The following is a 25,413-nucleotide window of genomic DNA, read 5'->3' as shown; positions in this document are numbered from 1 at the left end:
TCAAGAGGCCCAAAGTGTACAGAGGAGTAACTCTCCGCTTCATGAGGTTTTGTTCTGAGCAAAAAGAGTTACAAATTTGTAGTGACAGGAAGACGCTGGGTGGGGTTTGAAAGACATTCACTGGCCACAGCTCTTGTTGGGGTGATCTCTGGTGAACTTCTTAGCATATGGGTAGGTTTTGATTGTTTTCTCTGTAATGCTTTTACCTTAAGAATAAACTCAAATAACTAGAAAACTGTGTGGTAATTTAACTGTGGCAATGACACCATTTGCTGTCTCTGGGACATAAAGCAGGCCTGCTTAGGTAGTGTGACTTTGTTGGGGAGCTCACTGTATCGGCAGGGAGCTGTGCAACCTGAAAGTACCCTGATCAAGAGGGGAAGAAACGTAGGTCTTCACCCAAGAGTGGTGATGGCTGGAGAGCCAGAAGCCTGAGTGGGTGCCTTGACTGGAGTCGAGAGGGAATGCAGGTGCAGTTGCCCTGAACTGTGCCAATATCCCTGGCTGGAGATTTTTGCCCACACCTTTGAGGTACGTTTGGACTCAATGCTTTTTGATCATCAAAAAGCCATCATTGGGGGAAAAACTCCACCCACTTGGATGTGTGGCTGGCTGAAGACTGCCCTGTTGTAAAGGCTGCAGAATTTAGCCACTCATATATGTATGTTGTGATCAGTCTTGTTCAATCCACTTAGGAAGGGAGCCATACCCCTTTCAGGAGTACAAGGGTTTAAGGAAGGCAGCAGCCTGTCTACTAAGTTGTGTACAGTGTAGTGCATTTAGTCCCTGGCTTCCTGAGGAGCAAAGCACAGTTCCATTTGAAAATCTTTAGGGGCTGTCCCTAATTCTGGAGCTATGCGGGTGGGTGGCTGGAGGACTGGCCTAAGGAGAGCAGGGATCAACTCTACCAGCGCGGGGCTCCTACTGGTGCCCGACCCCGAATAGCCGCCCCATGGCTAGAGCTAGCGCCAGGCTCATTTCCCAGCACACGATTAACGCCTAAGCTCCAGCGCCGCAGTTTCCTCCCCCTGGCGGGCCCAGGGCCGAGCTACACCTGCCGCCTTGTCTTCCAAAGGGTGCAGGCGCTGGGAGACCGTAACATACACCCCCCTGGCCCTGGGGGCCGCGCCTGGCTCCCCCTGCCTGCCGAGCTAGTGCCCGCGGCGCTGGGGCAGGGGAGGGCAGGCGCCACCTCTGCCCCAGCTGGCGCTGCATCCCCGGGGGCCATGACCGCCCCCTGGCGAGGCCCGCGGGCGGGAGGCTCCCAGCTGGGGGCCCGCGGCAGGGCGGTGTGCGGGCGTCCTGGGGCGCGGGCGAGGTCGGGCCGCTCCGCTTGCCAATGGGAGCCGGGCGTGTGGGCTGAGAGGCGGGCTCCGCCTGTGCCGGCCGGTGGGGCTGAAAGGGGGCGGCGTGGGAGGCCAATGCCAGTAATAGCCGCCGCATCGCCGCGCGCTTCCCCGCTACTGCACCTGCCCCGGCCGGGCGGAGGGAGGCGGCCGCGACCCAGCTAGCCCCGCGGCCGCCTTTGGAGGCGCACAGGTGGGTGAGAGGCGCTGAGGACTGGCGTGGGGCTGGGGGGCTGTTCTCCCTCTGGGCCGGTGGCGGGGGGCAGATCCTCCGCCTCTAGTCCCCCCCGGCGGGCCCCGATCGCCCTCTGCCTGGCTTTGCGCTAGTCTCCCGGGGGCCCAAACAGGCTCGTGGGCTCCACCCCGGCCGCAGCAAGGGAGTGCCCCCAGCCCCTCAAAGTGGGGGCCCTGATCAGACCGCCTGGCCAATCGCGGCCCCAGGGCTGGGATCGCCCCGGCTCTGGATGGGACCTCAAAGCGCTCCAGGCGTTGGAGGAGAGGCCCAGCTCCTGGAGCGGGCTGGAGGGTAGAAGCCAGCTCGGAGCACGTGGGCGAGGTGTGAGCTGGATGAGCTACCGCTTGGTGCTGCCGTCTGCTCTAGCTGAATTTGCAAACGGCTCACGCTCCTTTGAGCCTATGTAGAGTAATTCAGTCAGTGGCGTTCCCTGTGTTGGCAGGGGTGCCTTTGGCAGCATTGCCCAGGGAATGACGGGACCTCCACATACGTGCTGCTACCCTTAGCTGGCACGTTGTCCTCTTTTGCTGCTGCAGTGAACCAACCAGTACAGTAGCTGGTCCTGTTTTACAAGCCTTAGCCTGGAATCTTACCTGCTGCTGCAGAGGGGCAGAGGCAGCTCCATGTCCGCATCTTCCGAACCCCCATCCCCTTCCTGTTAGTGCACAGAAAGGGGATTTGGCCTTTCCTTTCATCTGCAAATATCTCCTCTCCTGATGTTGACTGCCTCCTCTGTCTTACTCAAGATGCTAAAATAAATCTGGGCAAATTCCTGCTGAATAACTTGCTAAACTTGAACCCGTTTTCAGTTTGCAAGTTTTTCTGCAGAGGTGTTGGGAAATTCTCTAATGGGCTAATCAAGATTATCACCAATTTCTTCAATACTTCTGGATGTGAAGTGCCAGGTTTATAATCCAATATCTGATTAGAAATGGTCTCACCCTTGGCTGGTTACATAAATAGGCACTCAGGTACTGTGGAGCAGGGTGTGGTTTAAGATCCTAGATGGATAAACTAGGCAGGGTTGTTTCTCTTGTCTGTAGGGACTCCTTGCCTAACTAGCTGTGTGTAAATTTTAGTTGTGAATTTGATTCTAAAATTCACGACCTTTGGCATCGCTTATGAATGTCCCAATGAGACTTTCTTGTGACAAATACCCGTGCACTAAATTTAACATCCTGAAAATTAATAGTAGTAAAAAGTAACCAGAAAAATACTTTTAACATTCAGACCGAAATTTAGCTCGATCCTGAGCCTGCAAAGATTTATGCCTGGGAGTAGTCTCGTTAACTTCAGTGGAACTAAACGTATGCATGAGTCTTTGCAGTACCCGGACCCTAGAATTTGAACCGATATTCACCAACATTCTTCTTCTGTCATTGACTCCGCTCTACTAAATAAGATTAGGCCTTATCATCCGTAGGGCATCCCCTGGACAGTGGCTCCCTATTCAGTCCATTTCTCATTAACCTTTGTTTATGGTAGTTCAGCCAGTTTTCAAGACTGGTGAGCTAATTTGAATAACCCTTTCTGAGACACAGTATTAACTGCTTCACTAAAATTCAGCTATATCTACTGCTGCCCAAATGTTGTAATGTCCTGTGAAGAGCAATCGAGCATGTCTGGCAAGTGTTCTTTATAAATCCTCAGTGCTTCCTATTCATGGTTTCATAACCTTGTAGGATGTTTAATTACTTTTTTAAAACTACATTGTGTTACTACAGAGAGAAGCTGTAATTACAGGGCAGTAATTGATAGGATTGCGTCTTTCCTTTGCTGAAACTGGACACTCCGGTATCTCCTTAGTTCTTTATGGATTCTAAAAAAAATATTGTTAGTGATCCAGTACCTTAAATTCTTGAACCCTTTACTATCCTAGCATACATTTCATCTGAGCCTGTGCTTGGATGTGTGAACTTTCCAAGTATTCTATCAAGTGGTGTGTCTTCAAGGCTTTTGTCCTTTCTTGTCTTTCTAGACCTTTTTGTCTCTGAGTCCAATGTCTCAGCTGATTGGTCATTTAGTTCCTTTCTTGTTTGTTTGGGACCTACTAGTATCCCAAAGCCAGGTGTAATTTGTAAAGTCATGTGTTTTTAAAAAAGAAAAAGCCAGAAATATCTGAGCACTTAAAACTGGACAGTATCAGACAGCAAATCCCTGTGATGATTAAACCTGGTGATACTCAAAATAAAAAGAAAAGGAGGACGTGTGGCACCTTCGAGACTAACAAATTTATTTGAGCATAAGCTTTCATGATGTAGCTCACGAAAGCTTATGCTCAAATAAATTTGTTAGTCTCTAAGGTGCCACAAGTACTCCTTTTCTTTTTGCGAATACAGACTAACACAGCTGCTATTCTGAAACCTGTCAAAAAGTACTCTCAACCATGCTTGTAGCAGTTTCCATTGCCTAACATCGACTCTACAGACGTTCTAGGCTTCGGAGTGATATGTGGTGTTGTCTGGGTGTGTTGATTTGTGTGTGGTTGTGTTGTGCTGGGAGAGTTGTGTGGATTTGTGTGGGTGGCAAATAAGGGTGTATGCTACAGTGAAGGGCCTTATGTGTTTGGAGTTGTGTATGCTGGCTGGCTGTTGATTTGTATCTAGGGGGTTGTGCTGTGAGACTTGTGTTGATTTGTGCGGATTGCAGTTGGGTGCACGGGTGTGGCACTATCCCTCATACAACCAATGAAACCGTTGCATGCAAATTAGCTGTAGAGAGTAAGAGTGGTGAATGGTTGAGTTACCTCTGAGATCTCAATGGTCTAGGTACATGCATGCCTTACTGTAGCTGTACACTACGTGCATGTAATTTGTCAAGTAAAAGCGGCTGAGAACCTAAAAATTGGATGGTAGCAGACGGTGAAACCCAGTGATGATTGAAACTGGTCATATTCTGAATAAAAAGAACTCTTGACCATGCTTGTAGTTGCTTCCATCCCCCTTCATGTTGGTTCTACAGACATTTTAGGCTTTAAAATGACACACAGAGTGACCCTCTGGGATATTATTATATAGATTCTCTCTAGTGCTTCATTTTATTTATATATATATATGTATATATATATATATTTTTTTTTTTTTGTTCTGCATAAGGAAATGACTATATGCGTGACAGTTTTGTGTTTAAAATCTCCCCCTGCTGCTAGGGTAAATCTAGCCTGGCTTTGCTATAGACCTTTGCTGGAGTGGTTTGTGCAGAACGCTACAGGACCATGGGTTCGAGTCTCACCTAAGAATCTCGTAAAGGTAGTGTCGCTGACTGGGTGACTAAGCCAGCTTGGTGAAACGATGGCCTGGACCCAGCGGTGATGAAATCCACCGAAATATAAAAATATTTGTTCAAAAAGTGAACGTGGGTTAGACTTTCCTGCCTGAGAATGTGCTCTGTACGGTATTTTGTCCTGGAGGCTTTTTACTAGAGTTTCCTCTTAGTTCTAGAAGTGCCTGTCTGAAGTGAAATATTAGCCTATTACCTGTTTATACAGCAGAATTACGCATATTGCTTCAGTTTCTGCAAACTTGTGATAACCACACTTGTGACTTTCTTAAGGTAGCTACCACACCACAACCAGCCCAGTAACTGAAGCCTGTTATTAGCAAGCTGCTGAAAGCAGCTGCAGTCACTCTTTCTGGATCAAACTAGGGAGAAGAAGCGAACACTAATTTCCCACCCAGGTAAGAGCCTCTGGCATCCTTGAGACAAGTCCTCTCTTTCCTTCTGGCTTCAGATGAGCTACAGCTGTGCTGCACCACTCGGCCCATCATTTAAATAAGGAAACCTAAAGGGGAGATATTCCTTCCTGCTCTGGGGAAGAGTTGGAAAGACAGCAGGCTGCAGCAGAGAGAAATGCTTCAATGCCTTTCATCCACACAGAGCACAGAAGGGATTCTTGGTGCTGAGGAACTAGACATTAAAGTGTGTGGGTGGGTGGAATATTTACATCCCAGGCGCCCTGGAGAAAGAAAGGAATGAACTCCCACCTTCCGCATTTAGGAATTCTGCTCTTCTGAAGCCTTTATAGGTAAATGCATTGGGGGGAAACTTTTTGAAGGAGCAGGAAAGCCTACATCTGGTAGGTGAAATATTCTTTTGGGTATATTTGTTAAACCTCGGACAGATCCGGTATATAAAGTCTCTGGAATTACCTCTGTTTGCTATGGAGCCCTCTGGAGAACTAGAGTTGGGAGAGGCTCTTTCCCCAGTGGTACTTTTAGAGGGGTGGGAATAGGGAATCTTCTTCTAAGAGCTCTCCTCACAGCCAAGTGTCAGAAATGTGAACTCAGCCAACAGGCTTCAATGCCAACAAAGCAATCTGACAGCCCATGCGCTCCCCCTCACTTGGTGAGAACTGGCATGGCCAAATTCTTCCTCGGAATCTGTGCACTGAAACAGAGAAGCCAAAACCTGATTTGAAACCAGCCGGAAAAAAACTTGTTCTGTATCAAAAATCTAAAGGGTCCTTATTTTGCTTTGTAGTTCACTTTTCTGCTTATTCTTGGATAGGCTGTTCCTTTCCTCCATTCTGCTGGTTCAGAGCTGCACTTTAAAAGGTGTAGTAATTTCTAGGCTGACCAAAACAGGTTCTCAATTTGATCATCATTCTGGCATGTATCAGCGGGAGTGTTTGTGAGAAAGAAAGACACGAGAAGTAATTCTTCGGCTCTACTAAGCACTGATAAGGCTTTAGCTGCAGTACTGTGTTCAGTTGTGGGCACCACATTTTGGGAAAGATGGGGACAAATTGGAGAAAGTTCAGAGGAGAGCAATAAAAATTATTATAGGTCTAGAAAACATGACTTATGAGGGAAGGTTGAAAAAATTGGGTTTGTTTAGTCTGGAGAAGAGAAGACTGGGGGCGGGGGGGCAAGTACAGAAAAGGTTGTTATAAAGAGGAGGGAGAAAAATTGTTCTCCTTTTCCACTGAGGACCGGACAAGAAGTAATGGACTTAAATTGCAGCAAGGGAGATTTAGGTTGGACATTAGGAAAAGCTTCCTGTCGGGATAGTTAAGCACTGGAACAAATTACCTAGGGAAGTGGTTGAATCTCCATCCTTGGAGGTTTTTAAGAACAGGTTAGACAAACATCTGTCACAAATGGTCTAGAATAGATAACACCTAGTCCTGCCTCAGTGCAGGGGGCTCGACCAGATGACCTATTGGGGTCCCTTCCAGTCCCATGATTTTTATGGACTTTTTGGCACTGGGAGAGGTAGGGGGAGGAAGTGTCTCGAATGTAATAATATCTCCTGGTCTAGATTACCTTGTCCCTTTAAATTTTTTAATTGATTCTAGCTAAACCAATAGTAGGATGAAATAAGAGGGTGCAGCCCCCTTTCATGGACACACTGACTGACATCAGTTTCTAAATGAATTAAGATAAATTGGTACAATTTTCCTGTGTAGACAAAGCTTAACGGTCAGAGATGTAATGAATATAGGAAAATAGAGAGGTAAACAAAGCCTCCAGGTAATAGTTTACTATGCCCAATAAAAATCTGACCTCTGGGCAACCTCTCCTGCTGCCTTTATCTTTGACACGGCTGGGTTTAATCTTCTGCTCTCTGCTGTGGACCCCCCGATACTCTGTCTGAGCTGTCTAGTATAAACTTGATGGTCAAGTACACTTTCAGTGCTTCATACAAGACCGATGCTGTATGCTCCAAGTGACACTTCCAATCAGGACTGTAAAATAACAATGATGAGAGATTTCAGAGTAACAGCCGTGTTAGTCTGTATTCGCAAAAAGAAAAGGAGTACTTGTGGCACCTTAGAGACTAACCAATTTATCTGAGCATAAGCTTTCGTGAGCTACAGCTCACTTCCTCGGATGCATCCAATGAAGTGAGCTGTAGCTCACGAAAGCTTATGGTTAGTTGGTTAGTCTCTAAGGTGCCACAAGTACTCCTTTTCTTTTTGCGAATGATGAGAGAGATTTTTCTACATGTCCCTGGAGCAACCGATTGATTTGGTGTTGGAATGTTGCTGGCATCCCAGGTATGCCACAAGGCTTAGTCCTGAAGTGGTAAAATTCCATGAAGAGAAAAAGGCAGTTTTACATTGTGACCTGTCATGTATGGGCTCTGTGTTATTGTAGGGAGAGGGGAGGGGAGGGGAGGGGAGGGGAGGATTTGTCAATCTGTGGGGCTCAGATTTCACAGCTTGTCATCTTAGGTATGGGGTTTTGGTTATTATCCTATACACTGAGAAGGGACTTCCTCTTTCATCTTTAACCTTATATAGGGAGGCAGGACAGGCATTGACAGTATTATAGATTCAAAGATTTTACGGCCAGAAGGGACCAAGATGGTTGTCTAGACTGACCTCCTGTGTAACATAGGCCAAAGAATTCGTCCCAGTTACCATAAATGGTGAGCCCTTCATATTACCCATTTTGGCTCGCTCTAACTCATTCTGCTTTTTGTTGCTCTTTTTTTCCCCGCAAGCGTTAGCGGGGTGTTTTAGGTGGGTTTTTTTTCTGTTTCCTGTATAGATTTGTTTTAATTACCTTATTGAAAGCAATCTCTCATGAAGTCACAGTGATCTCCTCCTTTTTCCTTGCATTCCCTGTTGGAATCTGTTCCTACTGGCCTATGGCCTATTTATCCTCATAAATGATCTGGAGGATGGTCATAAATGATCTGGAGGATGGTGTGGATTGCACTCTCAGCAAATTTGCGGATGATACTAAACTGGGAGGAGTGGTAGATACGCTGGAGGGGAGGGATAGGATACAGAAGGACCTAGACAAATTGGAGGATTGGGCCAAAAGAAATCTGATGAGGTTCAATAAGGATAAGTGCAGGGTCCTGCACTTAGGATGGAAGAATCCAATGCACCGCTACAGACTAGGGACCGAATGGCTAGGCAGCAGTTCTGCGGAAAAGGACCTAGGGGTGACAGTGGACGAGAAGCTGGATATGAGTCAGCAGTGTGCCCTTGTTGCCAAGAAGGCCAATGGCATTTTGGGATGTATAAGTAGGGGCATAGCGAGCAGATCGAGGGACGTGATCGTTCCCCTCTATTCGACACTGGTGAGGCCTCATCTGGAGTACTGTGTCCAGTTTTGGGCCCCACACTACAAGAAGGATGTGGATAAATTGGAGAGAGTCCAGCGAAGGGCAACAAAAATGATTAGGGGTCTAGAGCACATGACTTATGAGGAGAGGCTGAGGGAGCTGGGATTGTTTAGTCTGCAGAAGAGAAGAATGAGGGGGGATTTGATAGCTGCTTTCAACTACCTGAAAGGGGGTTCCAAAGAGGATGGCTCTAGACTGTTCTCAATGGTAGCAGATGACAGAACGAGGAGTAATGGTCTCAAGTTGCAATGGGGGAGGTTTAGATTGGATATTAGGAAAAACTTTTTCACGAAGAGGGTGGTGAAACACTGGAATGCGTTACCTAGGGAGGTGGTAGAATCTCCTTCCTTAGAGGTTTTTAAGGTCAGGCTTGACAAAGCCCTGGCTGGGATGATTTAACTGGGAATTGGTCCTGCTTCGAGCAGGGGGTTGGACTAGATGACCTTCTGGGGTCCCTTCCAACCCTGATATTCTATGATTCTATGTGCAGTACAGACCTGGACTGATGCGTTGGGCCCCCCCAATAGGGCCCCCGGTGCTAGCCTCGCTATAGACTGAAAGACAAGGAGGGTGAGGTACTATTTTTTTTATTAGAGCAGCTTCCGTTGGTGATAGAGACAAGCTTTCAAGCCACGCAGCTCTCCTCCAGGTCTACTGTAATGGTTCTAGTGTGCAGGGTGCAGTACCATCTGCTGCCAGTAGGGGACTCCTTGCAGCTCCAATGGCTGCAATACCCCTGGCTGCCCCTAGGGGGCGGGCAGCTGCTCCATCAGAAGTCCCTGCAGGCAGCAGGCTCGGGATCCAGGCCGGAGTGGGGTTAATCTGGATTAGCAGAACAAGCTATGGTCCCTCTGCTCTTGCATCTCCAGGGCCAGTGGGATGCTCAAAGGGGGAAGGATGGGACTGAGCTGGTGGGGTGTCTTAGTCTTGTAGAGGGGAGGGGATTGCCTGGGCCGGGTGCACGTGGGATCCAGGTCTGGAGAGGGCTGGGCAGGGAGAGAGGAGTGGAGGGAAAATAATGGGGTGTGTGGGGTGAACACGACTGGACAGGGAGAAGAGACCTGAACTGGGGAGAAAGTGGCAAGTGACCCTTTCCTATATCCTCCCCCTGGCCCTTTGCTATAGAGCATCCCAGCTCGTCAGTCAGAAAAAGGGCTGGGCTCCCTTTCCCACCCACCCCCACCAGACCACCCTCCCCTCTGACACCCCCACCCCAGGCTCCCAGCACTGAACTTGTCAAATCTTACCATCCAGCCTGCAGTGAGGATTGGGGAGTGGGTACCTGCAGCCATGACCCCAGCTGCGGGGACTGGTTGTCAGGCACTCTGATGCTGCAGTGATGTGCATAGTACAGATAGAAGGGGTTCCATAGATGCAGTTAGTGGGAAGCCTGGCCTAAGACGTGCCTCTTGTTTTGTGCTCTAAGCCTAGTCCCACTCGCACTGTGGGCTGCAGCCAGTTCCCAACCCAAGGCCCTTCCTGAGCACATGGGGAGGGGAGAGTCGAGGCAGTTGTGAGGGGGGTGGAAGAGTATCTGTCAGGTGGGAACATATGGGGCCAACTCAGGGAGAAGGAGAGGATTCTGGTAGATGCCATCATGCCTCGCTGAAGGGCTTGTGGAGAGATGGGAGATTCCTGGGTCTGGATGCTGCTCCCCCCATTGCTAGGGATTGATTCCCCCAAAGAGGGGATGCCAGCACCACCAGCCAGGCCCTAGGTCAGCAACAGTCCCCTGCTCTGACATTCGCACCAAAAGCTTATTTATTTGGGTCACCCCAGAGATCAGGGCTCCCTTGTACTCGGGGCTGTACAAGGCTGTTTGTCCCTGCCTTACAGAGCTATCTCGGGAGATGAGACAGACAAAGGAGTATCAGTGTGTCTAAAAAACCATGTCTTGCATTTCCTCACATCGCTCTAGTCCCCTCCTCAAGTTATACTCCCCCTCTGACCTGTTCTCCCCATACACGCCCTCAGAAAACTCACCCTCTCTACCAGCCCTCCCTGCATGTTCTCCAAGACGCTTGTCCAGCCCAGGCTCCGCAAGCTCACGTTCACACACCCTCCCCTCTAACCAAACCTCCCTCCCCAACCCCAGTGTCTGCAGAGTCTTCTCAGAAAGTATCCCCAGTGCTTTCGCGTGGCAGGCTGGAAGGAGCCTTGCTCTGGCTTGGCAAAATTGACATGACTCCTTGGCTGACTGATCCTCCTTCTCCTGGTGTTCCATAGGGAAATCGGGGCTCTGGAGGGACTGCTGTATCCCAGTGAGTTGAGGATCAGGTGACTTCATTTCCTGGGTGAGGGGATGCTGCCCTGTCATTTTGCTGACTGTCATTTGTCCTCTCTTCTGCAGCTCTACCCCAGAGTCTGCAGCGGCCTCTGCCAGGAGAGAAGACCCCCTTTCGTTCAGTAAGGCACAGGTAAGCGAGGGAGCAGGACGTGGTGTGGGGATCTGTAACTTCTCTAAACGTTTCCTTTCAGTCCCTTGCACAGCTCCGTGGTGCAACCCCCATCCTCTGGCTTTACCGTGTGCCTGTCCAAGCTCCCGTTTAGTATCTGCACCTTCCTCGCTCTGTGGACCTCGTGGGAGCCCCACTCCTGCAATTCCTCCATTCCCAACCTAATTCTCTTCCTTCCCCCTCCTCCAAGCAAACATTTAATTTTCCCCAGTGCAGTCACCACAGCTGTTTCCCCTGCCCTCCCGTCTCAAAGCGCTTTCCAGAGTGGAGTTGTGATAATTCCCCACCATTTGCATCTGTGTGGCATGGTGCCAGGGAAGGGTCCTGGCAAGCAGCTGCTGAGGCTCTCTGAAATGGGCTGTTGTAGTCCTGTGTTGCTGACGGAAGTTGGCCAGGGAACATTGGCATGACAATTTCCCATCCCCACATCCCCTTCACCTTTCTGGGCTGCATTCCCCTTTCAGCACGCAGCCTTATTAGGTGGCACCAGAGTTGGATGAAGGTTGCATTTAGCAGGGGCTTGTTTGTTTGCCTCTTTTTTTGGGGTCGGGGGGGGGGAGAGAGAGGGGGTTGATCAAGTTAGTGTGTGAGACCTGGGTAAGATCTTCGGCCAACTTCTGCTCTGTCACGACCCTGCAGCTCCACTGATTTCCATGGCGGTTGGTGGGTGTGAATGAGGGCAGGAATCTAAACAATCAAAAATCCCGTCTTTTCTATTGTGTTTGCAACATGTCTGAGGGCACGTTCCTCCCAAGCCTCTGCGCTGGATCTGCCTCAGGACAGTCACTTGCTTGTGAACATTCCCAGATAGGGTCCCCTCTCCCAGAACGTAAGCTTTGGCCAAGGCCCTATGTCTTGAGGCACACTGGTTTCCAGTGATGTGGTGATGCCCCTGTGCAGTGTGCAGTGGCACTGTGCAGAACTTTGCTTCCAGCTGGGAATTATGTAGCAATATGAAGGTGTTCCCTGCGGGAGGGGGTGTCTTGGGAATGCTGTATTGCAGCCACGGCTTTGTGTGTCCTCCCACCCTGGCAAGCCCTGTGGGCCCCTTCTGCTGCTCCTACCACAGCTGGCTTTCCCCTTCCTCCAGCCAGCTGTACAATCTCCCCCTCTTTTGGTGTTCCAAGGGCCACAGGAGAAGCTGCTACGCGGCTCCTCAGACATTCAAACTGTGCCAAGGCTCAGTCGCCCTGTGAGCAGGCCTGGTCGGGCCACAATCTTGCACCCTCTCTGCTCTCTACAGTCAGGGCTCTCACTGCTTAGTGCTCGCTCCTTCGAGTGCAGCTCCTCTCTGGGAAACGGGCCGAACGCATGTTCGGTCTCAGCCTTGTTCAGTTGAGTCGTAGCGGCCTGGGATCTGAGGGGCGAGCCGAGCGCTTCCCCCATGTGCATCATCACCGGTAGTAAAGGAACTGCAGGCCAGACTGTGCCGTCGGCACAGCCTCTGTGAGCCCTCTGTCCTTTCAGCAGGACGTCGCGGACTGGAGCTTTGTAAACAAGCCGGTTGGTACATAAGCCGGGGTAGAATCCAGCTTCCTCGCCGAGCTGCGTTGGCTCTGCCCGTGTGTAAACTGCGGTAAAGACTTATCAGACACACCCAGGGAGCTGGTCTGCTGTGAGGGAAAGTGCTGCTTTTCCAGAGCAGCCCCAGGCTTTAAAAAGTAGCCGTGAGGGAAGAGGCAGGGGAAATCCACTTAGGGCCTCTTTGTGGGGAAACTACAGAACACAGAAACAGATGAGGAGGAAGAGAGGGAAATAGTGAATGGAGAAGCCTGAGTCATATTAAACATGTGACCCTACCTGTGGAAAGTCTCCATCAGTAGGTGGTGACCACACAGGGCACCTTCCCTTCTCCACAGCCCACAGAGGAAATATCTAGGACCTACAGCACGAGTCGGTCAGTAACTGCCCATTTCTCTCTCTGCAGCAACGGAGATGAGGCTGCCACCGCACCCTGTTGCTGTCCTCCTCATGGTGGCCACTTTCAGTCTGGACTGTTGCCATGGTGCCAAGGTGCTGGTGATGCCCACCATCGTCTTTGACAGCCACCTCCGGGTCTTCATGCGGGTGGCAGAGGCACTGAACGACCGGGGTCACAACGCCACGCTTCTCCTCCATGAGGGTCGGGAATCTGAGCCCTTCCTGCCAGGCCTCCGAGTGCAAACATACAGGGGGATCTTCAGCATGGAGAGTGCGGATGCCTGGGTGCAGGAGAAGATAAAGCGTGTCTTCCAGGGGAAGAAAACCTCCCTGGAGATCTTCTCCTTCCTGGAAAAGTATTTAGAAAACTGTGATCTAGTGCTGGGGGATGCAGCCCTCCTGCAGCAGCTCCGGGGTGAGGGCTTTGACTTGTTCTTGGTAGACCCCAACGAGATGTGTGGCTTCATTCTGGCCCACCTCCTTGGCATCAAATACGCGGTGATCTCCACTGGCTTCTGGTACCCAGCTGAGATCGGCGCCACTTCCCCTGTCGCCTATGTCCCCGAGTTCAACTCCCTGATGACGGACAGGATGGGGCTGGTGGGCCGGACTTGGAATCTCCTGGTCTACATGATCACTCGCATCGCCACCAAGCTGGTAATCCTGCCCAAGTTCGACCGCCTCATGCAGAAACATGGGGTGGAGCCGCAGAAGTCCATGCTGGAGCTTGTCTACGGGACCAGCCTCTTCTTCCTGTGCAACGATGTGGTGTTAGACTTTCCCAGGCCCACGCTCCCCCATGTCATTTTCACTGGGGGAATCCTCGCTGAGCCTGAAAAGCCCCTTCCCGTGGTAAGTACAGGAGGAGGGGCTGCTTACAGGGGCTGCTGGCTTTAGAGTTCTGAGGTTAACTTTTCTGGTGCTGGCCAGGGCGTCTACGGGCTGTGATCAGAGATCAGTCCAAGGTGTCTCTTCCCTTGAGGAACCTGATCAGCACCGGTGAGCTTCACAAATTGTGCAACAGGCCATGAAACCTGTATGGCAACTCTGTGCAGTTCACAAGTGTGTGTATTGGGGTTGAGGGGGAGGTGGGATGCAGTTTTGGGTCCCCCATCCCATGTCGGGAACCTGTAATGCTGCCTCCATCCGACAATGCTGGGGAGTTCTGCACTGGCAATGATAGTACCTATACCGACCTGGGAAAAGCCCAATATTGACTTCTTCTGGGCTCTGAACTGAGCAGTCTCCTCTCTGTTGTCCTATTGCTTCACCAGTCTTTGAAGCCTCCCCAGGTTTTCCTTTTAATCCTTTTCCCTCAATCCTCCCAGCCTCCATAAGTGACCTTTTTCTAAAAAAAAAAAAACATTGCACAGGCTCCCTGCTCATTCTCGCTCTGATCCCACATTGAATCTGTTCCATTTACAAGTTAAAAGAAGTTTCTCCCCTCCCACAGCTGCCAGCCCCACAAATAGCGGGGATGCACTGACAGATGATGGATCACTCAAAATTTCCCTGTTCTGTTCATTCCCTCTGAAGCATCTGTCACCAGCCACCATCGGAAGACAGGATGCTGGGCTAGGTGGGCCATGGGTCTGACCCAGTATGGCTGTTCCTATGTAGCATCACCAGTACTAGATTCTGAAGGCCAGACTTTGCTCCTCAGTTTCCCCTATGCTAATCCTGTTCTCTTCCGTGGGGTTGTACAGATGTGACACTTCCCTGCAATTGGAATTGAGCGTCAGGAGCCCTGTCTACACTAGAGCTCCCATAGCTGCTACCACTGGTGGAGCTCTGCTACTTGGAGGAGTGCTGGAAATGTTCAGCAAGAACAGGCTAAGGTGGCCTGGCTTGCCAGGGGGGTCCCCACACCCAGTCAATGGATTGAAACTGAGACAAAATGCCAGTCTCAGATGACAGGCTTGGTTAAGATTGTGGATAAATATCCATGAAATTATGAGTGGTAGAATGTTAGGTGCAACACTCTTTTTAAATTGAGAACTTTGGAATAAAGGTTCCACTTGACTCTGCCCCTGTGGGTAATCACCCTTCCTCATAGTGCCTGAGTAACATAGGGAGGCTGCAGATACAGTTCGGAACACCCCACGTATATATCAGAGAGTGGATGAGACCTGAGGCCAATCCTGCGAGGTGCTGAGCCAAATCCAGCAAAGCACTAAAGCACATGCTTACCTTTAAATGTGAGTTGTCCGGTTGCCTTGCATGGGATTACTGGTGTACTTAAGCATCCTATTCTGGATCAGCCATATGCCCAGCATCTTGCAGGACTTGACCTGTAGAGGAATACTGGCTGTGAGATGCTGTGCTCAAAGGGTTAAGAGGTGAGATGGTTGGTTCAGCTGTTTGCATCTGGGTTGTAAGATGCTAGGGCTGGGGAGAGAGTCATTTGGTGGGAGGGATAGCTCAGTGGTTTGAGCATTGGCCTGCTTAAACCCAGGGTTGTGAGTTCAATCCTTGAGGGGGCCATTTAGGGATCTGGAACAAAAATTGGGGATTGGTCCTGCTTTGAGCAGGGGGTTGGACTAGATGATCTCCTGAGGTCCCTTCCAATCCTGATATTCTATGGTTTGTAGATCTGCATGTGGATTAAGCTATTTCCATTTTGAACTGGGGCCCAAACCCTGATGACCCAGTGTGGAAGCAATCCCAGTAGCTCCGGTTCTTTATATCCTTATTGTATTTAAGGTAGCTGAGAGTTTGTGGTCTGTGCTGGAAATGTGGATTAGTATTTGTGTTAAAGGATATTCTTGGTGAGTGGGTGGCATTGATACAAGGTTGGCTGCGTTTCCAGAGAGAGCTTTAATGATGAAATTCCTGAACTTCTGATGTTGGGTTTTTATTATAATAATGTGGGTAATTTATCTATTTACAGGACTTATAGCTACTTCTTAAATACCCAGAATTTCCTGTTTCTTTAAAAATGTAGGTTTTACAGACAGTTGTACCTCCAGAAGAAAACCTTTCCTGACATTCAGGAGAATCTCCAATCATTTAATTTAATCTCTGACCTTCTTGCTGACAGAATGACCCACGCTGTCAAGAAAGGGTTAAAACCCAACCAGCACTTGTCAGGGGTCTTAAAGGGTCAGATACTATAAGAGAACAACTCTGGAATAGACCTTTTCACCTGCTGACACATCATATTCTGACAGTAGGCCTTTTTGAGGGCAAATGATGAAGCTGTTCCCCTCCCCCCCCCCGAATCTTCCCTCACACCCCCCCCCTTTTTTTTTTTTGAAAACTGGAAGGGGGGGGAATTTCCCCCTTACATCTTAGGCAAGGCCTTGTCAATATTTGTTTTGAGGACGTTGGAGATTAGAGTGAGATTTTTCAAAGGTGTTTGATGGGAATTGGACATCCCCTACCTTGAGGTAGTTTTGAAAACCTTCCCCTGAAATCCTCCTAATTTAGGAGAAGAGCCATGGGAAACCTGAGGAGGCAAGGAGGTGGAGATAAGAACTGGGATCAGTCCAAATCAGTCTGATAAGGGAAAAATGGTTCCCTATGTTTGTTACTGCAGCTTCGTAATGAGCCAGCTGGCTAAATTCCCTTTGTTAAAGTGAGTCAGGAATGTGTGCATATGTGTCTGCACACAGAACCTTTTGGCAGCCTGGAAAACCTACCTACACCCAGGAGTGCTGGGACAATTTTTATAGTGGGGGTGCCAATGATGAAAATAATGTATTTGGTGTTTGTTATTACAACGTCAAGCCAGGGGTGCGGCAGCACCTGTAGTTCCAGCCCCACTGCCTGCACTTAGTAACTGGGGCCCAGATCCTCAAAACCAGTGGAGGTTAGGAGACTAAATACCTTTTAAGCTGGGGTTCTCAAACTGGGGGTTGGGACCCCTCAGGGGGTCACGAGGTTATTACATGGGGGGTTGCAAGCTGTCCGCCTCCACCCCAAACCCCACTTTGCATCCAGCATTTATAATGGTGTTAAATAGATTTAAAAGTGTTTTCCATTTATAAGGGGGGTCGCACTCAGAGGCTTGCTATTTGAAAGGGGTCGCCAATACAAAAGTTTGAGAACCGCTGCTTTTGAGGATCTGGGCCTGAGGGACTAAATCAATTAGTCAGCGGTAGGTACTAAAGACAAGGTTGGACGCTTCCCGTCCGCAAAATCCTAATGAGACCCTGAGATCTGCAGCCACTGCCAGCTGCTGGGAGAGAGGCGTTGCTGGGATTTCTGTCAGGTGCTGTCCCTAGATGCTGCTTCAGGGGCTCCTTTCATATCTGCATCTGGCTAGTGAGTCCTTTCTGATGCTGCGATGGAGAAGGTGCCCAGTTCACCTCACATCCCTTCCAGACCTGCCTGGTTTCTAGAAGAAGACACGTCTCCACTCCTATCCAGGCCTGGGCCTGTATTTTTGGGGTCCTCCTCACCAGTTAGTGACCCCAGTCCCCGCTCCTGCTGCTCAGAGCTTTCCAAAGCAGTATAATGAAACTGGCTTTCTTGATAGTTTCCAACACCGGCAGAGAGGCTGACCAGAGCCCAGGTAACTTTGCTCTTGCCTGGCAAAGCTATGATCCGAAAACACAGCTGTTCTCTAGAACCGTTTGCCGGCTCAGTGAGACCACCTTGTGCGGGGTTCGGTGGGGGAAGGCGTTCTTTATAGCCAGATCGTGTCCATGAAAACTGAAGTTCTACAGGTACTGATGGGTGACGCTTCCCCCTCTGAAGGGAGGGCTTTCCCATGGTGGTGGTGAGGTGTCTGAGCCCTCTGGAGGATAGGCTGTGAGGCACAGCTGTATGTGTTCCCCCTCAGGGCCTGCGCCTCTGGGTGGAAGCTGCAGATGCCGGTGTTGTCGTTGTCTCCTTTGGCATTGGGATCCGAGCACTCCCAAGCAACTTGGTGGAGAAGATGGCTGGGGCATTTGCACGCCTTCCGCAGAGGGTTGTGTGGAGGTGAGGGGGCGCCTTTCTCTCAGGATGTAGTTTGGTGGGGATTGGGGCTTCCAGGGGTGATTCCAGCTCAGTCTGTTTTCTCTTGGTTTCCCTTCTCTGTTTTTTCTGGCAGATACTTTGGTCAGAAGCCAAATAACCTGGGTGAGAATACGCTGATGATGGAGTGGCTGCCCCAGAATGACCTGCTAGGTAAGACGGAGAGAAATACCATAATTCAGAGTTTTGCTCACAACCAGAGCAAAGAAAATGCCACTGTAGTGTGTGTCATCCAGAGCACCTCTGATCAGAAGGCAATCGCTTCCTTGTCTAGTGCAACCAAGCCCCTTCTGCTCCTTCAGGTTCTAACTAGCTCACTGTCATGGCAGGAGATGGTGGAGTCCTTCAGGGTTCCACACCCTCCTTCTATCCCAAAGATATGCCCTGTTTCTCCCAAACCTGTACGGGTACAGCAAGTGTTTATATGGAGAGACCTGGGCAAACTGGGGCATCTGCAGGGGGGTCACCGTCTCTTGCTTCTCTGTAGGTCACCCCAATGTGAAAGCCTTCGTCAGCCACTGCGGGATGAATGGCATATTTGAGGCAATTTATCACGGAGTGCCGGTTGTGGGGTTCCCTTTCTATGGGGACCAGTTCGACATCATGACAAGAGTTCAGGCAAAAGGGATGGGGATTCTCATGGACTGGAGCCGAGTAAGCGAAGAGGACCTTTACCAGGCCATAGTCACCGTTCTCTCTAAGCCCAGGTGAGGCTCTCTGAGTGATGGAGCTGTTGGGTTAAATGGGAGCAGATGAACAGTTGGATGCATCCTCCTTTTGGGATCCCATAACAATTGGCTCAAGCAGTGGTTCCACCAGGTGCGTCGCTCACTTGCCTGGACACTCCAGTGCCTTCTGAGCTTTAAGACTGATGCCGGCAGCAGCCAAAACCACAGATCTGCTCGTCTTTACGGTGAAGGGGAAACTGATCTAGTTTTGTTTGGGTTTCCCTTGGAATGGTCCCTGAGATGCTGCTGCTCAAAACTCTTCCCCTTTCAATAGCAGCATGTTATCGGGTCCACCGAAGTCCTCACCTTGCAATCTGCTTGGTCATGCCCAAACTACCTTTATGCAGAGACCAGTAAACACAGACAGTGCTAAGGCTTGTATGTACAAGATACAATTCTTCACCTGCTTTTTAAGATCCTTGGGCCAGCGAGTGACCTCTGGGTGATACTGGCTAGAATGCTCCTGAGAGGACCTGGCAGGATCCTGTGTTTGAAGAGCTGTCACATGGCCCACTCCCTTAAATTACTACGTACTCTCAACTGCTGTTGACGTCAGGGTGCTTGGCACTATGCGGGATCAGGCCCAGAGTCAGAAAAGGGCCTGTGCCACCTGCCTGCTCCCACTAGGATGTGAGAATCCAGCCGGGTCCTTCGAGCCCCTGACAGTGATGCCTGTTACCAAGATCCCGTCACTAGAATTTAGCTAGAATTTTCACCCCGCTCATGATGCGTGAGGCAGAACAGACTCTGGCTGGCATGGCCTTAGCTGCATCGGCTCTGCAGGGCTAACAGGAGTAACACTATCAGTGACGGTGATTGTAAGGACCTGGGGAACAGATCTAGAGCCTGCTCATGAGAGGTCGGAATTGAGGCTGCTTGGTTCCTTGTAGGCTTCGGGCCCATCATGAGTCAGAAGGGGCTGTTCTACCCAGAGAAGTGACTGTGAAATAACAGTGGGTGACTTTTTTTTACTTTTTTTGCTTCCTGTCTTGCAGCTACAATAAAGCAGCCAAGCAGATCTCGGCCCTGCACCGAGACACGCCTATGCACGCTCTGAACCGCACGGTGTACTGGCTGGAGTACATCCTCCGCCACGACGGGGCGCCGTACCTTCGCCCAGCCGTCTACGACCTCTCCTTCTACGAGTACTTCTGCCTGGATATCCTTGCTCTCTTCCTTCTCTGTCTGGCCGGCGCTGCCTATGCTCTGTCCAAAGCCATTGTGTGGTACCGTGGAAAGAGTGCCAGTTCCGTGCATCTGAATGGCAACTGTCTGAATGGCCACCTCGTAGAGGGGAAGAAAGCACAGTAGTGTGTGGTGTGCTCAGGGCGCGAAACAGACTCCAGTGCGAGCACACACACCGTCCAGGCACACGCAGAGACTCAAGCTTGTCCGTCAGTCTGATTGCTGCTCTCGTGGCTGGGAAGAGGGGGAAAGAGTGGTGCAAAGGCCCGTGTGTGCCTCTGTGTACAGCACACGTGGGTGGGGACATGGATTGAGGCATGGGTGGATGCATTTGGCCAGGACTGTGGGGGCATTGAGGCGGGGCATAAGTGGGTAGGTTTCTGGGGAGGAACATGGGGTTGCTCCCTTTTTTATTCACAATGGTTTAGATGCTGGTGTTACCCTTCTGGCTTGCTAGGGTCTGCGGTGAGGCATAGGGGGCAGGAGTGGCGCTTTGTCTGGGGCAGTCACCATTTCTCCCTTGCTCCATTAGCGAGGCCCTGGGAACTCAGGACTCCTTTGGGCACAGTGGGGCAGCCGACTTGGGGTAGGGGAGGGCACCCTAAAGGTTGTTTAAAAATCAGTCTTTGTTTTAAATTTCTTGGGCAGAGGTTCTGGCTGCTTCCCTTGGTGCTCTATGCTCTAGGCTGTGTTTGTGCTAACTTATTTTTTAATAAACTGTCTTCTTTCCTCTGAGCAGTGGTGTTTGGTCTATGTGAGGAGCGCCTCCTTCGAGGCAGAGGCGGCTGTAGCTTTAGCGGGGCCTTACTCAAAGCCAGCTCGATTGGGGCTCTCGCCTGATGCTGTACAAGCCCCTGCCGCCTCCCCACATGTCTCTGTACGTGCTACCGCGCTCCTCAGCCAAGTCTTCCCTCCCTGCCATGCTACACGCTCCTCTGCTGGGTTTTCAGGCAACACCCCCATCCTCCCCTATTTGTGAGGCCTCATGGTCTGTGGGGGCAGTCATGCACCCTCCACATGGGGATGACTGAGGAAGAATGCAGAGCAGAGAGATGGAGGCAGGAGCTCCAGTCTGCAGGGGAGAGGAGAACCGTGAGAGAGAGCGGCTAGCTCAGTACGGCTCGAGGGCCAGCCTAGCAGCCTTAAAACCAGCGCTCTTTAAAGGCAACAATATGCTTCATAAAGAAAACCAAGCCTCAGATGTGACTGGGCCTGCCCGCTCCCCACCCTGAGGGCGTGGTATGGAGACGACGCCAAGGACCAAGTGCCTGTGAAATTGGGAGCCAAGCCCAGGCTGTGCTCTAGTTTTATAATCCACCTGCAGCTGTATGGAAAATGCACTTGGCGATGCCTTGGAACGAGCATGAATGTTTCTGCGCCGGCAGCTTGGCCAAGGCTGTCACGGCTCTCGCAATAGCTGGTTCGTTATCCCCCAGCCATGGCAAACCATCTGCCAGTTGTTCCACTGTGTTTCCTGGCCCATCTCCCAGTCTGCCTTTATCTGAGTATATTTGTGGGACAGCACCTAGATTGCTCTCCTGAGTGTCCTGTATTGGAACAGGGCCCTGCTGCTGAATGGGTAGGGGCACTTGGTGCTAGCTTGGATTTTAGCTGGCTCAGACTCCAATGTCAAGCTTCACATTCTTCCGATGCCGCTCATGTTCCTATGAGGAATGAGTAATCACCCCGTGTTCAACAGGCCAAATTCTAGCCCCTCCCTTACGCCTTCTTGACATCCCTGGGGTCGTGGAGAAGAGACAGTCAGCTGGTGTCCTCTGCTCTCTAGGACAAATCTAGAGGGCAAACTGGAGGGCATCTGTGCTCCTTCTGTTACATAGTGAGAGATGCTAACGTAGACCCTTGTCTGCTTACTGAAGTGTGATTTATGCTTCACGGGGGTTCTTGCACTTTCCTGATGCACCTGCTCCTGGCTGCTGTCTGAGACAGGTGACTGGGCTACCTTGGACCCCACTGGTTTCATTCTCTGACAGTCCTATGTAACTTACATCCCTTCTGACTTGAGACTGCTGAGGGGGCATGCTTGCATGCTGATGGGGCAGACAAGAGGATCGTGGCAAGACAAGCAACTAACAGGAGGTGTGTGGAGGAAGAATAACCTGCTCCTAGCTGGTAGTAGAGGAAGGAGGACTCTGAGGTCCGAGAGTGCTGGCTGCCCCTGGCCTCCATGCCTTGGCCTAGAGATGGTTGCGATAAAAGGACTATATGGCTTTTCAAACACACTGTAACAAGTTTCACAACATGCCTGTCCTAGTGCAGCTGTTTCCAATACATCAGCCATGAGTCACTGGTCACCCCAGAGCAACTTGGAAAGCGTGGGGGTGTCCTGGTTGGAGGGGAGCTCGTGTACTTTGTTCAGCTCTTCGGCCCCCGTGGGGTGGGCTGTCAGTAGTTCCTCTGCAGCCCACGTCATACCTCAGCAACTTAGTTCAGTGCAGCAAGGCTGGGGTCCATGGCTTAGCTGAGTTCCATGTGCTGTTTCTAGCCTGAGCCAGCAAGGAGGCCAGTGCTCAGTACAGGTTCCCAGTAAGCCTCGCTACTTGGGCGGATTCTCTTGCTGTGCGCCGGGTCTGTTTTCACTGTCCATTTGCGTTCCAGGTGCAGAGCTAGTGCTGTGGAGCAGAGAGGCAGGGCTGGCCTCGCTTTCCTCCACAGCGCCCTCTTTGGCCAACAAAGGAACTGCAGGAGTGAGCGCCAAAGTCAGTTCTAGCTCGTATTCATCCTGGAAAGACGTTGGTCACAGTCTTTCCTGGGAGGGAACGACATGTGCAGGGAGTGGGCTCAGCCAGGGAGGAGCTAGTGCCCATTTCCCGCTGCGAGTAAAAGGGTAGCATGTTTGACCCCAGTGTTCCCTTTGTGGCCTGCAGGGGCCTAAGCCAGGACTCAGGACTCTGATGACTTGCTGTGTCACTGTCGGCAAGTCACTTAACTTCTTCTCTAAAACAATGAATCGTCTGTGAAACAATGTCCTCCTGTGTCGAGAGCTGCAGAGGACAATGTACTGTTGTATATCAAGCCAAAGCTATGATTTGTGGGGTAGAGAGGTGCCCTCTGGGAGACATGCCTCCCCATTCCTATCCTGGGGCTGAAGAGGAGCACGGTGGTTAAGCTCAGGAGCTGGGAATCCGCTGTGGGCCTCCTGCAGATATTTGTATACAAAGCTGGCCTTCTGTCTGGCCCTCTGGGTTTTTGGAACAGTGTGTGCTTCAGGGATTTTTGCTGGTGTATGCAAAATCCCTCAGCAGGGACTGTGGGCCTCTCCAGGGGTGGGGATGTGTGTGGGGAGTGAATTAACTTGCTTTTCAGGTTTAGCTTGCATGGTCAGGTTCTTCAGAACCTCTCCTAGCAATGAGGAAAGACTGGCTTGTGAACAGAGATCGCATCTCAAGACACGGTGGGAAAGTTAATTTGGGAAGGACCAGTAGGACCCTACTAAGGCACTGCAGAAACTCTGGTTGGGGGAGTTTGCAGCTACTCCATTTTCTAGACCTCTCCCTGCAGCGTTGGCAATGCAGCCATACTCTAACTACTGGGCCTCTCTGCAGCTTTCAACACCTTCGACTCCAAGATACCGCTAACCTGGCTAGCGCAGCTGGAGAAGTCAGTGCAGTGTTACAGGGCTCCAGCTGATCCTTTCCAGCAGGGCGCAGGGAGTGGTGAATAGCTGCTGCTTCTCCCACAGGCCTTACCTTAGGCTGGGTCTCTGCAGCACAGCACATCTCCCCCTTCTGCATCTACACAGATGCCATGGGCTCTACTGCCAACAGCGTGATGCTGTCACTTAGTTGAGTGCCTCATTTTTCCCAGCTGCAGCTAGGGTCACTAAGCCGTCCATGTTTAGAGAAAGCAGCTCTTGCCTGAAGAACAGCAGCTCTAACTCTGCGCAAGCAAGGATGAAGCTGCACAAGCTGGCTGGAAGGGGGAAACGTGTAGACAACCTAGCAGTGGCAACCCTTCCCTGAGTGATACAAAGAATCAGGCCCTTTGCCTCCTCCATTTAGCCTCCATAAGCTGCTAGAGCAGTGGCTCTCAAACTTTTTTACTGGTGACCCCTTTCACAGAGCAAGCTTCTGAGTGTGACGACCCCCCCCCCCCCGCTTATAAATTAAGAAAACGTTTTAATATATTTAACACCATTATAAATGCTGGAGGCAAAGCAGGATTTGGGGTAGAGGTTCCCCGCTCACGACCCCCCCATGTAATAACCTTGTGATCCCCGAGGGGTCCTGACCCCCAGTTTGAGAACTCCTGTGCTAGAGTATAACTAAAGTCTCCCCACTCCAGCTTGCTTGGAAACTTTCCTTCCTCCTAGCTGACCAATGCACATGCTGGAGTCTCTGCAGGTGCACCGGCCCCACTCACACCATGCCTTAGGCTGCTGTGAGATCATCACCGCTGTGTTGTAGTGTGGTGCTTTTCTGGGTACCCAGGGGGCTGAGAGTCACCTTGTCACCAGCTGCCTTCAGCATGAGGGAGTCGTGCCTGTGCCAGCTGGGTGTTAGCTTCTAGCACAAACCAGCCTGTCAGTCACTCAAGCACTCTCTTCTGGGTTCTGCCAGCTGACAGTAGATGCACCCCTGCCAAGCATCTGCCTATGGTATCCAGCCCCTGATCAGCAGCTACCCCAGAAATCCCAGCTCCTCTGTTCCCAAAGGAACAGTGTACCCCAGTTGATGGGTTTCATCTTAGCCCACCTCTCCTGTGTCACATACAGCACGTGAGCTTGATTGTAGTAAAACAAAAGGAAATGTATTTACGAAAGACCAGAGATCCAAATAGAAACAAGGGCGAGTGATGGAAACAAATGGTCACATACAAACCCAAATCCTAAAAAACGAACTAGGGCAGGGGCGGGCAACCTTTTTGGCCTGAGGGGCACAAGGGGTTTCTGAAATGGTATGGAGGGCTGGTTAGGGGAGGCTGTGCCTCCCCAAACAGCCAGGCGTGGCCCTGCCCCTGCCCCCTATGCGATTTCCCCCCTGCTTTTCACCCCCTGAGCCCCCCCCCCCGGGACTCCTGACCCATCCACCCGCTTCCTGTCCCCTGACCGCCCCCGGACCCTCCGCCCCATCCAACCCTTCCTCTCATTCCTGACTGCCCTGCCCCTGACTGCCCCCTGCCACCCTATGTAACTGCCCCTCCTTCCTGAGTGCCCCCCCGGGACCCCTGTCCCCATTCAACCCCCCTGTTCCCTGCCCTCTGACCACCCCAACACCTATCCACACCGCCGCTCCCTGACCACACCCCTGAACTCCCCTGCCCTCTATCCAACCCCCCCCGCCCTCTATCCAACCCCCCCCACCCCCTTACCGCGCTGCCTGGAGCGCTGGCGGCTGGTGGCACTACAGCCGTGCCGCCCAGAGCACCAGGACAGGCAGCCGATGGAGCCAGCCGCGCCACCCATGCCGCCCACAGCTCTGGGTCAGGCCGCGGCTTCGCAGCTGCGCTGCTGCCCAGAGCATGGCGCCGGCAGCGCAGTGAGA

The 25,413-nt window shown here is 51.1% G+C and overlaps 1 protein-coding gene across 4 annotated transcripts; it reads left to right on the top strand.

Annotated features, from left to right (window-relative positions):
* The first annotated feature begins 1,253 nt into the window (after positions 1 to 1,253).
* LOC102941238 (2-hydroxyacylsphingosine 1-beta-galactosyltransferase) lies at positions 1,254 to 20,647 on the top strand. Of its 4 annotated transcripts, XM_043551080.1 has the most exons (8): positions 1,375 to 1,539; positions 11,012 to 11,078; positions 13,045 to 13,889; positions 17,824 to 17,963; positions 18,076 to 18,152; positions 18,487 to 18,706; positions 19,723 to 20,041; positions 20,157 to 20,168. In XM_043551080.1, the coding sequence occupies exons 3-7, from the start codon at positions 13,053 to 13,055 to the stop codon at positions 20,036 to 20,038; spliced, it is 1,590 nt and encodes a 529-aa protein (XP_043407015.1). In that variant the 5' UTR covers positions 1,375 to 1,539; positions 11,012 to 11,078; positions 13,045 to 13,052; the 3' UTR covers positions 20,039 to 20,041; positions 20,157 to 20,168. The 4 variants fall into 4 exon arrangements, with proteins under 4 accessions (XP_037759489.1, XP_043407015.1, XP_043407014.1 ...); XM_037903561.2 differs by having other exon boundaries at positions 1,254 to 1,539; positions 19,723 to 20,647; XM_043551079.1 differs by lacking the exon at positions 1,375 to 1,539 and adding an exon at positions 5,120 to 5,258 and having other exon boundaries at positions 19,723 to 20,647.
* The last annotated feature ends 4,766 nt before the right edge of the window (positions 20,648 to 25,413 follow it).

The sequence above is a fragment of the Chelonia mydas genome, chromosome 7 (assembly GCF_015237465.2).
Source record: "Chelonia mydas isolate rCheMyd1 chromosome 7, rCheMyd1.pri.v2, whole genome shotgun sequence".
In the NCBI taxonomy this organism is placed as follows: Eukaryota; Metazoa; Chordata; order Testudines; family Cheloniidae; genus Chelonia; species Chelonia mydas.
This window is presented reverse-complemented; position numbering and strand designations above follow the sequence as displayed.

Excerpts from the sequence above, each read along its gene's own strand:
- LOC102941238 (XM_037903561.2), top strand. The coding sequence starts at position 13,053 with ATGAGGCTGCCACCGCACCCTGTTGCTGTCCTCCTCATGGTGGCCACT. Across the intron at positions 17,964-18,075 it reads CCGCAGAGGGTTGTGTGGAG|ATACTTTGGTCAGAAGCCAA; the intron begins GTGAGGGGGCGC and ends TTTTTCTGGCAG. Across the intron at positions 18,707-19,722 it reads ACCGTTCTCTCTAAGCCCAG|CTACAATAAAGCAGCCAAGC; the intron begins GTGAGGCTCTCT and ends CCTGTCTTGCAG.